Here is a 12959-nt window from a genome sequence, read left to right as displayed (position 1 = left end):
GCTGCCTGGCTTATTACTTTTGTCTTTATTTACTTATTTTTGTTTTTTGAGACAGGGCCTCTCATGTAGGCCAGGCTGTCCAGACACTCTCTAGTCCATCAAAGATGACCCTGAATTGTTGATCCTGTCTCTGCCTTCAAAGTGATGGAGTTAAAGGCATGGACCACCACATATGGCTTGACAGCTAAATAAATGCTTATTTATACAAAGACTGTAAAAACTGTTAATAAGGCCATTTAAATAAGCACATATGGGAAATGACCAAAGAAAGTTGAGTTGGTTATTTTTCAACTGGGCACAACCTAGAGTCACCAGGAAAGCAGGGAACTTCAACAGAAGAACTAACTACCCAGCCACTGTGAGAGACATCTTATTCCACATGGGAAGGCCCGGCCCACTGCGGGCCTGAGTCAGCACGCAGCAGCAGCAGCAGTTCTCCAGGGTTGCCAGGAGCTGGAGCCACGTGGGATTGTTACCTGCCAGTGTGAGCTGATAGAAACCCTTTCCTCCCTAAGCCAGTGTTGTCCCGCAGCAAACGGGAGGGTAAAGTCACGAATTCATAACTGCTCATCTTTCTTTATGCCGTGCTGAAGTGAACGGAACAGTGGAGGTAGTTAACAAGGCCCAGAGCAGAACCCACGGCTGGTGAACAGGAGTCCAAAAGCTGGGAACCAGGTCTTAGTCTCTGCTAACTGACCCTCCCTGAACCAGTTCGCGTTCACAGGCCAATCTGAGCACAGATTAGATTTCATCATCACTAACTAACCTTAAGATCTCAGAGGGGCTGGATCTTTTGAGTCTGACTTTACTCCGTAAAATAGGAATAACCGTCTCAAAAGGGCACTCTACAAATTAAAAGTGGAGTAGGTATACAGAGAGGCACACCAAGGTGTCCTGTGATAGCCGCCCCTTCGCCACTGTTCCTGTTAGCCTCTCAGGGCTTGGGGACAGACACGCGGACACGCAGTGTATTTTCTGATCTCTCTTACCCAACCTAAGAGGGTAGCCAACTGCTCAGAGATCCACCATGGCAAGAAATACAGGAAAGGCCAAGAAGCCCGCCCGAAATGGCAACTTTGATTCATCAATTCCTTGCGTTCTAATCCCGTGTGGCCCGACTGTCTCTACCGATTTCAGGTTTGCAAAGGCAATCTGTTAAACCTTGCTGTTGTTCCTGGTCAAACTGTTGGCCTGCAGGTCGGAGAACCTCCCACAGCGCCCTATTCGGTCCTGATAGAGGCAACATGCCAGGGGAGGGCAGCCAAAGCCGGGCAGCTTTCACCAGATCTCCACAAGTCCTTCGCCCGGGGGCGTTTCTGAGCGCGGGGGCGGGCACAGCCGGCCCCGCCCCCGCCCCCATCAGGGTGGTGCTCGGGCGCTGATCTTAAACTTCGGCAAAGTTTGCTGCGGGTCCCGAGCACGTGCAGCGTCCTCGCGTTCCCCCCGGCCGCCGCCCGTCACCTGCGCGTAGTCTCCGCCGCTCCCTACCCGCCGTGCCCCTGCGCTCGCACGCGACGCGTAGCTCCCGGGCTCCAGGAGGCGGCGGCCGCGGCGAGGCGTAGCGGGCGCCCCGAGGATCCCCGGGAGGCGGGGTCAGGGCGGGCCGGCGCTCGGTTCCCGGAAGCTGCTGCCTGCGAGGCTCCCGCCGAGCGGACCGGCGTGCCGGCCCGAGCTCCAGCATCCTCACCCGGGAGCGCCTCCCGGAGCCGCGCACACCGCCAGCGCCACCGCCGTCCCCGCCAGGCCGCGCGTACCCCGGGCAAGATGCTGCCCGTGCACACCGAGGTGAAACCCAACCCGCTGCAGGACGCCAACCTCTGCTCGCGCCTGTTCTTCTGGTGAGTGCCCTGCCTGGGCCCGCCTCGCTGTCCGGGAGATGCTCCGCGCCGGTCCGAGGCGGTCGGAGGATGCATTCCCTGCACGGCCGCACACTCCGGGCTCCCCGTCGCGCGTGCGCCGCGCCGCCTGCGGTCCCCGCCGGCACCCCACGCCTGCGCCGCTCCACGCCGGAGGAGCACGCGGGGGACAGGCGTTAGGTACAGGTGGCTCCCATCCGCAAGCGTGGGGATCAGTGGGAGGTGCAGAGTCGTCGTCCTGCCTTGGAAGACAGACCCCCGCATGCCTCCCACCTTCCCTGGTCCAGCTGCCGGGCGCGCCCAAACTGCACCTTTTTCTTTCTCTTTAAGCAGCTGTGAACAGCTGGTCTTATCTAATCGCGGCTGAAGCTAGTGTGCTGGAGCAGCGCCACGCTCTAGTGTCCCCACCGCCTTCTGAGGCACCTCCCCAGACATCTTTCTTTCAGCTCCATCAATTACCACTGTGGGTGGCTTGTGTGTGTCTTTTGCAAGGAAGTTTAATAACCGATAGGACCGTATCTCTCTTTCTGGCCCTCAGTGACAGCCGATCTCGTGTGGGTAAAATATTAATTTATTCTCATGTCTTTACTTATGAATGGGGACACTGCCCCTGAACAGGACCTGCAGGACGTTTCCCTCTTGACTGACACGCAGCCATAGTGGAGAATGTGTTGCCCTGGTAGAGGGACCTTTTCACTTCTGCCTTTGATGACTTCATCGCTCTTGGATGAGTTTTTTAAGCCTGTGTGCGGTGGTGGTGGTGGTGGTGGTGGTGGTGGTGGTGGTGGTGGTGGTGGTGGTGGTGGTGGTGGCGGCGTCTTACCAAGATCTCTAGTCTTTAGAGACAGGATCCATTCATTGTCTCCATGCCTAAAACCACTGATGGGTTCCCTGATCTGGCCCCAGCCTTGCCCTTTTATTGTAGCGAAAAGGCTTAGTTAGGTAAGTGACATTCCTAAGTAGTTTTCCATCTCTCAGCCTGGGCTGGCTAGTACTCACGCTTGGCTAACTAGTATAGTTTTAATTTCTTGACCTCTACCATTTCATCTTTCTCACATTCTAATGTTACCTTTTTAAAATGGGAAAACCTAGGGAATTTCAAATTGTTTACTATTAATTAAATTTCAAATTCATTTAATTTCAAAGTAATTAAATTTCTAAAAGTTTACTATTGTTTTAATTTCATATGTAGTGTGTGCAGGATCTTATATTGGGCATTTGGTAGAGAGGAGCAGGCAGGAAGAAGGAATATGGGTGAGGTTAATATAAAAAAAAAAAAAACCACCTCAAAGTAGGTGGACTGTCTTGGTCTCCTGAGCTTTGGGCAGGACACAGAACTCTTTTTGTTTTTGTTTTTCAAGACAGGGTTTCCCCATGTAGCCTTGGCTGTCCTGGGGCTAGCTCTAAAGACCAGGCTGGCCTCATCTATAGAGCCAGAGATCTGCCTGCCTCTGTCTCCCGAGTGCTGGGATTAAAGGCGTGCACCGCCACTACCTCCTGGCTAGGATATGGAAGCCTTGATGACCTATCTGTGTGTGGACTTTCAAAATGTAGGTGAAGGGAGAGGTGGGCGTGAGCGGCACACACCTGTGGGAGGCTACGAAGGGAAGAGGACTTGAGCCTGAGGAGTTGACACCAGCGTAGACAATGTGGCTGTCTTTGGTTGTTTGAGACAGTCTCTGTCATAGCCCAGGCTGGTCTTGATGTCCTTGTGTTCACAGCAGTCCTCCTTACAACCTCAGTCCCCTGAGTGCTGGGAATATAGGTATGAGCCACCCTGTCTGTCAACCCAATCTTAAAGAATGTAAGTAGTTGCTGAGTGTGGTGTCACACACCTTTAAACCTTTAGTCCCAGCACTCAGGAGGCAGAGGCAGGTGGAGTTCCAGGACAGGAACGATCTCCCATTGCTGGCTTGGGTGGGCACTCCTATCCATTTTCTAGTTGGGGAGAAATGAGCTGTCAGCTCTAGTTTACACCCATGCAGACACTCAACTGAGATATTTTAATTAACCTATCCAGGAAGACACAGTGTCCAGCAGGACGCAGATCTGGGCAGTCTGCCTCCCCGGAGCTGCTGTCCTGTGCTGCTTTTCATGGAGGGTGGTTCTTCTAGCATGGAGGAGGAGGAGGTTTCGTTTGCTCCTGTTCTTACAGGTGGAGTTTCTCAAGGGATATTCTTACAATTCCTGTTGTGGAAGATAATGCATGTGGAGCATCTACTGTCTTGTTATATGGCACCTGCTCTCAAAGTTAGGCAGTCAGAAGGGCAGCATCATCAGCACCTGGGAGCTTATTAGAAATATGCAGGGTCTCCAGTACCCCTATAGACTGGCCCAGAAAAATCAGAAGCAATGGTGGTACATGCTACATTCATGTGTCTTCTACAAGGGGTCCAGGTGATGTTGATGAAGGCTGCAGATGGCCCCATGCACTAAGGCTCTCCTCCTGCTGGCTTCCCCATTCCAGTATGATGCTCTGCAGGAGGGCCATGACTTGGTGAAGTCACCTGTGGACAGTGATGGCATCTTGTGTGCCTACTTACCGAGTGCATCTTTTCTCAGCCTCTAGGTTCGTGGTTCCCTTCTGCAGCTGCTTCTTGCTGCAGGTGGGGAAGCCAGAAGGTGGCCTCCGGCAGTTGCCCACCTTGTAGAGCAGACCTGGTTTTTTACCTCCTACACTTCATCTGCTTCCTAAACTCCTAAGTGGGTAGCTGCCCAGCCAGATGATGACAGCCGGTACAATATGCTTTCCTAAGATTTTGGCGATCTGTAACACAGTTTGGTTTTGTGCCATACACTGTTATGACTATTGAAAATTGTTGTGGATTTCGAGAGATGATTGTTTTTTACTGAAGACACTGAAGACAGCCTTAACACTGGGGTGGAATAAAAGGGTGGTAATTTCCATCAGTCTAACACACCTGCTGATGTTTTAGTGTGTCTTGCACACATTTGTTTAAAGCACACATTTGTAGGACCACATCTACACTAAGTAAAGCTATAAACCCTGCTACAGGCCCTTTAGTTTTTATGGTGGACTTTAAGGCGTGGTATTTTCTGACTGTAACTTATAGTTTTTCACAGTGTATCCATCGATTAAGCTGCATGTGTCCGTGGCTGTATATTTTGGTGTCCCCCACTTCCCCTTCCCCAGGCTACTGGTGCTGGGGTTGGAGTCAGGCATTGTGCAGGTTAAACACACACTCACCATGGACCACACCTCCGGCCCCATCAGAACATCTTTTTACATCCCAGGCTTACCTGGATTGCCTGTGCATAGTTGTTTCATTCTGACAACAAAGGCAGCCAGAATTTCTTCATGCAGTTGATATAACATCGACACCAGTTTTTTCAAAGCAGCACATTTTGCCATCACCATCTATTGAGTAGTGCGTCCTACCTGTCATTAGAAATCAGTGGTAGAGCTTATGAAATGCGGTGTCCATCAGGGTGTGGGATGGTCCAGACTCTTCCAGGATTGTCCTGCTTCCCTGCTGCCCCCTGGTGTTATCCCCAGCATCCAGCAAGGCTTGTGGGTGTACTCTATTTCTAGGCCAGGCCTCCTACCCAGGTATTGGGTTGCAGCCACAGATCCAAGGTTAACAGTGGAGGCGCTTTCCCAGGGTGCCATTGTTGAGGGACTCCAGGGGACAGAGGCAGTTGGCCCCAGAGAGTAGTTATGTCCTCCTCCTCCTGTAGCTAATTGTGTCTCCGTTGATGAAATGTCGTCTTGCAAAGCCCATGCTGTTGTAGAAAAGTGCCATGGGTGATGGGACAGACTTTCTGGGGACCTGGCTTAGAAAAAGCTCATGACATGAGGAGGGTAGAAATGCACATGCCTTGGAGAGGTTGGCTGTGTGTTGCCCCCACCCCTGCCATCAATGGGCAGCAATTCTGTGTATTTATTTATTAATTTTATTTCATGAGACTGGGTGTCACTTTTTAGCCCAAGCTACTGGTAGGGAATGCTTATACCTTACTTCCCTGAGTGCTGGGATTATAGGTGTGAACCATGCCTGGCTTAGCAGTGTTTAATTTTAAACTGTGGCATTTGGTATCATTTTTTGAGTACTTTTTAAATATATAACACACACACGCACACACACACATACACACACACACACACACACACACACACACACACACACGAACATCCCACACACTAACACATACACACATACATGAACACTTCCCTACACCCACATGAACACACACACACACACACACACACACACACACACACAAACACAAACACATACACACACCTACCACAGCAGTGTGTGCAGGTCAGAAGACAACTCTTTACCCTGTGGGTCTTGGGGATGAACCTCACTCAGGTCGTCAGGCTTGGTGGCTAGTGCCTGCCCCCTGCTGAGCCGTCTTTGGCCTTGCTGGCAATAGGCAGAGTGCCAGGTTTGTAGTGGGAACCAAGGAGAACTCCTGTCCTCCAGAGCAGGAAGGAAAGTCTCAGGCTTATTTAAATATTAACCCTTTAAGAGACCTCCCTATGACATAAAGTCTGAGGAGTGTGGAAAGCAGAAGTCAGCAGGGCCATGGCTGGATGTGCAGATAGTAAAAGTTACATGCACCTGCCTTGGTAATGGCCTCCGACGTGCTTTTAAAAGTAGAGGTTATGGGTCTCTTATGGAGTCCTCAGGAACTCTCGCCCTAGTGGGTCTGGGTGGACTTGGGGGAGTCTGTTTTGAGGGTTACTAGTTCCAGTACCCTCAGACCACACACTGAGAGGCGTGGGTCAGAGGGGCCCACTGAGCTTTCACATGAGTGATCACTAACACCTGTATATTGTGTTCCATTTTACATATTACCTCAAGAAATTTAATCCTCATTCTCTGAGGCAGACAGTATCACAGTTCTCTAAGGGAGACGTTGAGGTCCAAAAGGGGTTGGGCAACTTCTCACGAACCTTGTAGCTTGGAAGTGGTTGTGTCACAGCCGAGATGCTATCTGGATCATCAGAACGTGTTGTGGGTGTGCCCATCAAGCCAGAAGTGCTCGGCATCTGTCTGCCTGCAAGGGCTCCAACAGGCAGGTAAACATGTGGGCTGACTGGCCGAGCGTGTGTGCTGACCGTGTCATTATTGTTAGTGAGTGGATATGGTTTTTACATGTGTGTGCACTGACAGTATGTTTCCTCCTGTGCTGGCGAATTTTCTGTTAACTTGACACATGCTGAAATCATCTGAGAGGAGGGAACTCCAATTAAGAAAATGCCTCTGTAAGACCAAGCTGCAGACAAGTCTGTAGGGCTTTTTCTTAATGTGTGATTGATGGGGGAGGGCCCGGCTCTCGGTGGGTGGGGCCATCCCAGGGCTGATGGTCCTGGGTTCTATAAGAAAGCAGGCTGAGCAAGCCATGAGGAGCAAGCCATGAGGAGCAAGCCAGCTCCTGCCTGCAGGATCATGTCCTGCTTGAGTTCCTGTCCTGACTTCTATGATGATGAACTGTGATGTGGAAGCGTAAGCTGAACAAACCCTTTCCTCCCCCACGCTGCTTTGGTCGTGGTGTTTCCTCACAGCAATGGCGACCCTAACTGGGACAGCTCCCTTCCATTTGCTAGGTTGACTTGATGCTTGGTTGTCAACATCGTTATCTACGCAGTTGTTATGATGTAGATTCTCCACTCATCCTTTCTAAACCTTGTACCCTGGCATTGGATTCTATTGTTTGACTTTGAAATGCCTATGGAATCATTCATTCATTCATTCACCCACTCACCAGATACCCACCAAATGCAGGTGCTTGGGAGCCTCAGGGAAACGGGATGTTTCCTCAAGCCTGGCTGTGGCTTTCTCCTTTTTCCTTCTAGGCGAAGGAAATTGACCCTCAAACAAACTGGGGCCATCCTGCTCTTCTGCCTCCCGTTACTCTCAAGAGCAAACTAGGCTAGAATTCACACCCAGTTCTGTGACTCCAGACGGGGTTGTGACCCAAGCGCTTCCCAACGCTTTCTGAAAGGGGGTAGACCATACTGTTGGTCAAATCGGCGCTGCAAGAGTGCTGGAGTCACGAGCCATAGTTACCCTTTTAGAGCTTTATTAGAAGAGAGGGAGAGAGGGGGAGAGGGGGAGAGAGGGAGAGAGGGAGAGAGACAGAGAGAGACAGAGAGAGACAGAGAGAGAGAGAGAGAGAAACAGAGAGAGAGAAACAGAGAGAGAGAAACAGAGAGACTGCATGGAGGGAAGAGAGCGGGAAGAGAAAAAGGGACACACAGAGGGCCCGCCCGCTTTTTAAGCTGGGCCACGTCCTAGGCTGATGACGTAATTAAGGACAGAACCCTTCCGTGTACCTCTTCAGGCTTGGCTGTGATGGATTCACATCATTTTACAGCTCATGGTCTTATTTGATCATTGAGCCGGAAGGTCTGGTGTCAGATATATTGCAGGACCCGACAGGAAGAGGTTCCAGGGTGTCTCTGAGGGTTTGGCCTAAACAAGAGACAGTGATGGAGACACTATTAAGTGAGATGGGGAAGCCTGCAGAGGAACCCTCAGGGCATCGTTAGCAGGTAAGCCCGCTGGCCTCTCAGTCTGTGGGGTTTGTCCTCATGTAACCTGTCTCTATTTTCGTTCATGCTATCCATATCAGAGTTGAGCAGGTCATGGCTGCCATTCAGTTTTTAGTTTGAGCACTAGAAAGGAATAGGTCTTGAGAACATCCTCCATGGTGTGGCTGAGACACTTGCCTACACTGCATGGGAGATTACGGTTTTCCACAAGTGTCTGGGAGGGATCACATCACCTGCCCCAGGGGAGTCCAGAGGCACTGGTCTCCTGGGTGGTCATTCCCGGGGGAGAGTGGCTGGTGTGTTGGCAGTACTTACTTTATACAAGTGAAGGCTGGCTGTTGGTGCTGGATTTCATGAAAATATTCCTCAATTGCCTCCTTCAGTTGCCTATTTATGGAAATTATTTCTTCTTATTTAGGTTTTTGAGATTGGCTGGCCTCAAACTTGCCATGTAGCCAAGGCTTGCCTTGAGCTTCTGAGCCTTCTGCCTCAGCCTCCCAAGTTCTGGGATTACAAATCTCTATCTCTGTGCCCAACAGATGGAAATTATTTCTCTGAAGCTTACCAGCCTGTTTTGATTAAGTTTCCTTTTCTCTTTTGATGGTGATGGGATTAAATGAAGGGTTTCACACATGCTAAACACACACTTTGTCACAGAACTGCAGCTCCATGCTGAACACACACTTTGTCACAGACCTCCAGCCGCAGCCCTGGTTAACTTCTTTGTAGTTGACACTCCAAAGCAATTTCTCAGGATTCACTGTGGCTGAACTACCTGAGTAGCCAAAATCAACAGACAAAAGAAAACTGAATAAAAACCCATCGCCGGCCCATCCCTAGGCCAGTTTGAATCCCAGTGTTAGGAGGTATCACCTGGGCATAAATAACTTTAAAAGGCTCCTCAAGTGCCACTGATTGCAACTTCCCCAAAGTCAACACACTTCTCTGACCCACCCTCATGTGCATTCCCTTCTAGGTCTCCCTCAAGGACTTGATGACCTTAAAGTGTGAGGACTGTGGCTACCATGGATCTTAGTCAGCCCTGTGGTGCTCGGCAGGGGTTACTGGGGGCAGGGCCCATGTGCCAGGGATCTTGGGGATAATGGGTTATTTGACCCTTGTAGGAACAGCTCTGCCCTCACAGTGAGGGAACACACTCTTACTCAGGTGGGCACCGTGAAGCTGGGGCTGTTGAGTCAGGTACTACTGACCCTGGGTGCATTTGATTCTGTGTCTGGGATCATTCCCTCCACCTGTGCAGCAGGTTCCATAGGATGCCTTCAGTAAGTGGAGCTAGAGACTCGGGGTGGGAGGAACTCAGTGGAGAGGAAATGCAACCTGAGTAAAACTGTACAAATTCCACTCGTATGTAAAATGGGTATGAAATTGCTCGTCTAATACATTGCTGTAATCTGTAGGTCTTTATTGATGTGTCTCGTTGGCCAGGACATGACTGAGACCTGGCTGACCATTTCTATAGTGTCACCTCTTAAAGGCCCCTTCACCAGCCACACAGCATGCACGGCTCTCACAAGAGAGCATACAGTGCATTCTTCCTGATTTATCTTTATTTTTTAGAGATTTGGTTTTATTATTTTTGATTTTGTGTATTTACATGTTTCTATGAATGGCTGAGTGCATGTGAGTGCTGTGTAGGTGGACTTTTCTGTCCCGCCAGCCACTCCCCCAAGTAACCACACAGAGACTCAATATTAATTATAAATGCTCAGCCAGTAGCGTAAGCTTGTTTTTAGCTAGCTCTTATAACTTAAATTAACCCATTTCTATTAATCTGTGTGCTGCCCCAGGCTCGTTTACCTCATGTACGTGTCTCATGGCATCTCCTGACTCCACCCTTCTTCTTCCCAGCATCCTCCTAGTCTGGCTATCCTACCCAATCTCTTCCTGCTCAGCTATAGGCCAGTCAGCTCTTTATTAACCAGTGAGAGTAATGCATATTTACAGTGTACGAAGATTGTTCTACAGCAGTGCTGGTGGCCGGGAGGCGTGAGATGTGGATTCCCACAGTGCCACTCTACTGGATGTTCGGACCTTCGTCCTCTGCGAGAGCTCAGGCTCCTGACTGCTGAGCCATTTCTCCAGCCTTGTTTGTCTTGTTTTTGTTTTGTTCTTTTAAAATGTATGTATCAGAATTTATTAAGTGAGATTTATTGATTGATTTTTTTTTTTTTTTTTTTTTTTGAGACTGGGTCTGTACGTGTAGCCCAGGATATCCTGGAACTCATTTGCTGTGTAGATGAGGCTGACCTTGAATTCGGAAAACTGCCTACCTTTTCTTCTGGAGTGTTAGAATTAAAGTTTGCACCACCACCACGCCCAGCACTTTGTCTTGTTTTAAATAACAGAAGGGAGATGATTGACAGCTTAAACTGGAAGGCTGGGCCTCAAGGGGTCTCATTGCAGGTCCCAAATGTGGTATTTACAGGAGATCTCTTCCTCATTCAACAGTATACTTCGTTCACCTGTAAAATAGACTTTGTCATTTTAGTAGGTGTTAGCCTGGTAGAGTATATATGGATGAGCCTTAAGAAATGGAGACAGTAAGGATCGCTGCAAAATTAACTATTTTATGTTCTTTTTGGGGGGGTGGTGGTGGTGCTGTGAATTGAATCTAGGGCCTTGTGCATACTAGATGAACATTCCACCACTGAGCTTTCTCCTCAGTCTCCCATGATGTTAGTCTTTTCAAATGCCCTAAGTGGCTAAATCTTATTGAAATCTGTGTGCCCCAAAGAGTTAGTTTTCTGACTTCGGAAACTAGTGTTTCCTCATTGTTTTCTCTCAGTACATAGTTGAGCCATTTGTACACTATGTATTTTATCATTGGTTACAAAGTCTTAATCTGGCCTGCTTCCGTTTGGAGTTGCTAATATCTTACCCTAGATAGAAGCAAGTGAGAAGCTGGATAGTGTAGTGTCAGATTTGAACTAGAAATCCCTAGTTCTAGTCCGCGATCTTTCACTTAATACCTGTGTGATCCCAGACAAGATGGATGACTACGCCAGGCTTTGTTATCTATCCTCTGTTAGTTGGTAGAATTAAGCTGTCTCACGGCTTAGACTTACTGTGGTGGTTCATTTTCACCGTCAGGTTGACTAGATTTAAAACGATCTGGAAGATAGGTGCGATATCCATGGTTGTATCTCGGGGTATTTCCAGAGGTGTGAGGAAGGTCACCTGTGTTAGAATTCCTAGCCACTCTCCCAGCTACATGACTGTGCAAGAACTGACCAGTAGCCGGGCAAGACCATCCCAGGGCCTCACGTCCTATATAATCCCTGTGCTGCGTGGTCACGCAATCTCTGCTCATGTGTGGCCTAGCTACGTAAGCCCATGTGCGCATGTGTGTGTGTGTGAACCTATAAAAGCAGGTTGCTCCACCTGTTCCTGTACCGTCGTCACCCATAGGCCTGTGTCCACCTCCTCTGTTCCCTTCCCTTAATAAACTCCTATAGTGGGCTTTGCTGTGCCTCATGGCCTCTCTCTTGTGGTAAACACTGCTGCTCAATAAATACTGTTGTGCTGCTTAATAAGTAACGCCATCCCATGAGCTGAGGACTTGGATGTGACAACACAGGGGAAGGGGGAAGGCCAATCTGCTGCTGGCATCAACGCAACCCCTCCCTTGTCCCGGCCTGGGCATACAGTGGACAGGTCTCCACCACCTGACATCCGTCCGCCAGCCAGCTTCCTCCTCCTTCCAGCAGCTCTGCACCTGACAGCCACGCCTCCTTGTTGTCTGAATGCAGGGAGGGCCTGGTTTGTGACAGGTGGCTTGGTCCGTTGCCACTCTCCACTGGAGCTGTTCTGTGACTGGGTGTTCCAGCTCACACTGAACGCCTCAGGCCTTATCTTCAGAGAGCCCAACAGTGCTGCTGCGGCTGCTACCGCTGTCCTTGGTACCATCTTTTCTGACATTTGACGCTCTCCGTGGCGTGAGCCCCACTTAGCGTTCCTCTGTTGATCCCTGTGGTACCTCGTGTGAGGTTCCCCGACCATACTCATCCCCTCAGTGCACATGCACCTTGTCCAGGGCACCTGCCTCTTCCTCCGCTGCTGAACTCCTGCTGGAAAAATGCACCGACCAGCCAGTGTTCGGTGCACCCCTCAGCAGTGTGGGCCTGCGGTGTCAGGTGCTGCGTGACTGGGGAGGTGGTTGTTTTCTTTTCCCTGTGCCATGCTTCCGATTGGCAGGAGCTGCTTAATTTACTTCTTAGTTTTAGTCATCCCACTGAGGCCATTGCTGTTGTTGAGTTTCTGTTTGTTTTCTCAGACCAACGTAGAAAATCACAGGGTTTCATGATGTCATATTTATCCACACATACCTCTCCCAGATCCCCGTGTTCTCCGCCTTGTCTCCTTCTGTTCCTAGCGGTTCCATTTCCACATCATGTCACACGCATTCTAGAACCCTCCCCAGACCCTTATGTGAAGCCTTTCCCCCTCCTTAATTCCACATATGGGCACATATAGCAAAATGTAAAGCTGGGGTCTGCTTATGGGGGAGACCATACATCCTAGTTAGCATCAGTTGTCAACCTGATGCTCCTGGGAAG

The 12959-nt window shown here is 49.8% G+C and overlaps 1 protein-coding gene across 1 annotated transcript in view; it reads left to right on the top strand.

Moving 5' to 3' along the window:
* The first annotated feature begins 1390 nt into the window (after nucleotides 1-1390).
* The window catches only part of Abcc4 (ATP binding cassette subfamily C member 4), a 211006-nt gene continuing 199437 nt past the window's right edge, over nucleotides 1391-12959 (top strand). The window contains exon 1 of the mRNA XM_036198541.1: nucleotides 1391-1838. Within this exon, the coding sequence (XP_036054434.1) occupies nucleotides 1765-1838 (74 nt within the window). The 5' untranslated portion in view covers nucleotides 1391-1764. The remainder of the gene's footprint in view (nucleotides 1839-12959) is intronic.

The sequence above is a fragment of the Onychomys torridus genome, chromosome 9 (genome assembly GCF_903995425.1).
Source record: "Onychomys torridus chromosome 9, mOncTor1.1, whole genome shotgun sequence".
Taxonomy (NCBI): Eukaryota; Metazoa; Chordata; class Mammalia; order Rodentia; family Cricetidae; genus Onychomys; species Onychomys torridus.
The sequence above is the reverse complement of the archived record's forward strand: the minus strand, read 5'-3'. Positions and strand labels throughout refer to the sequence as shown.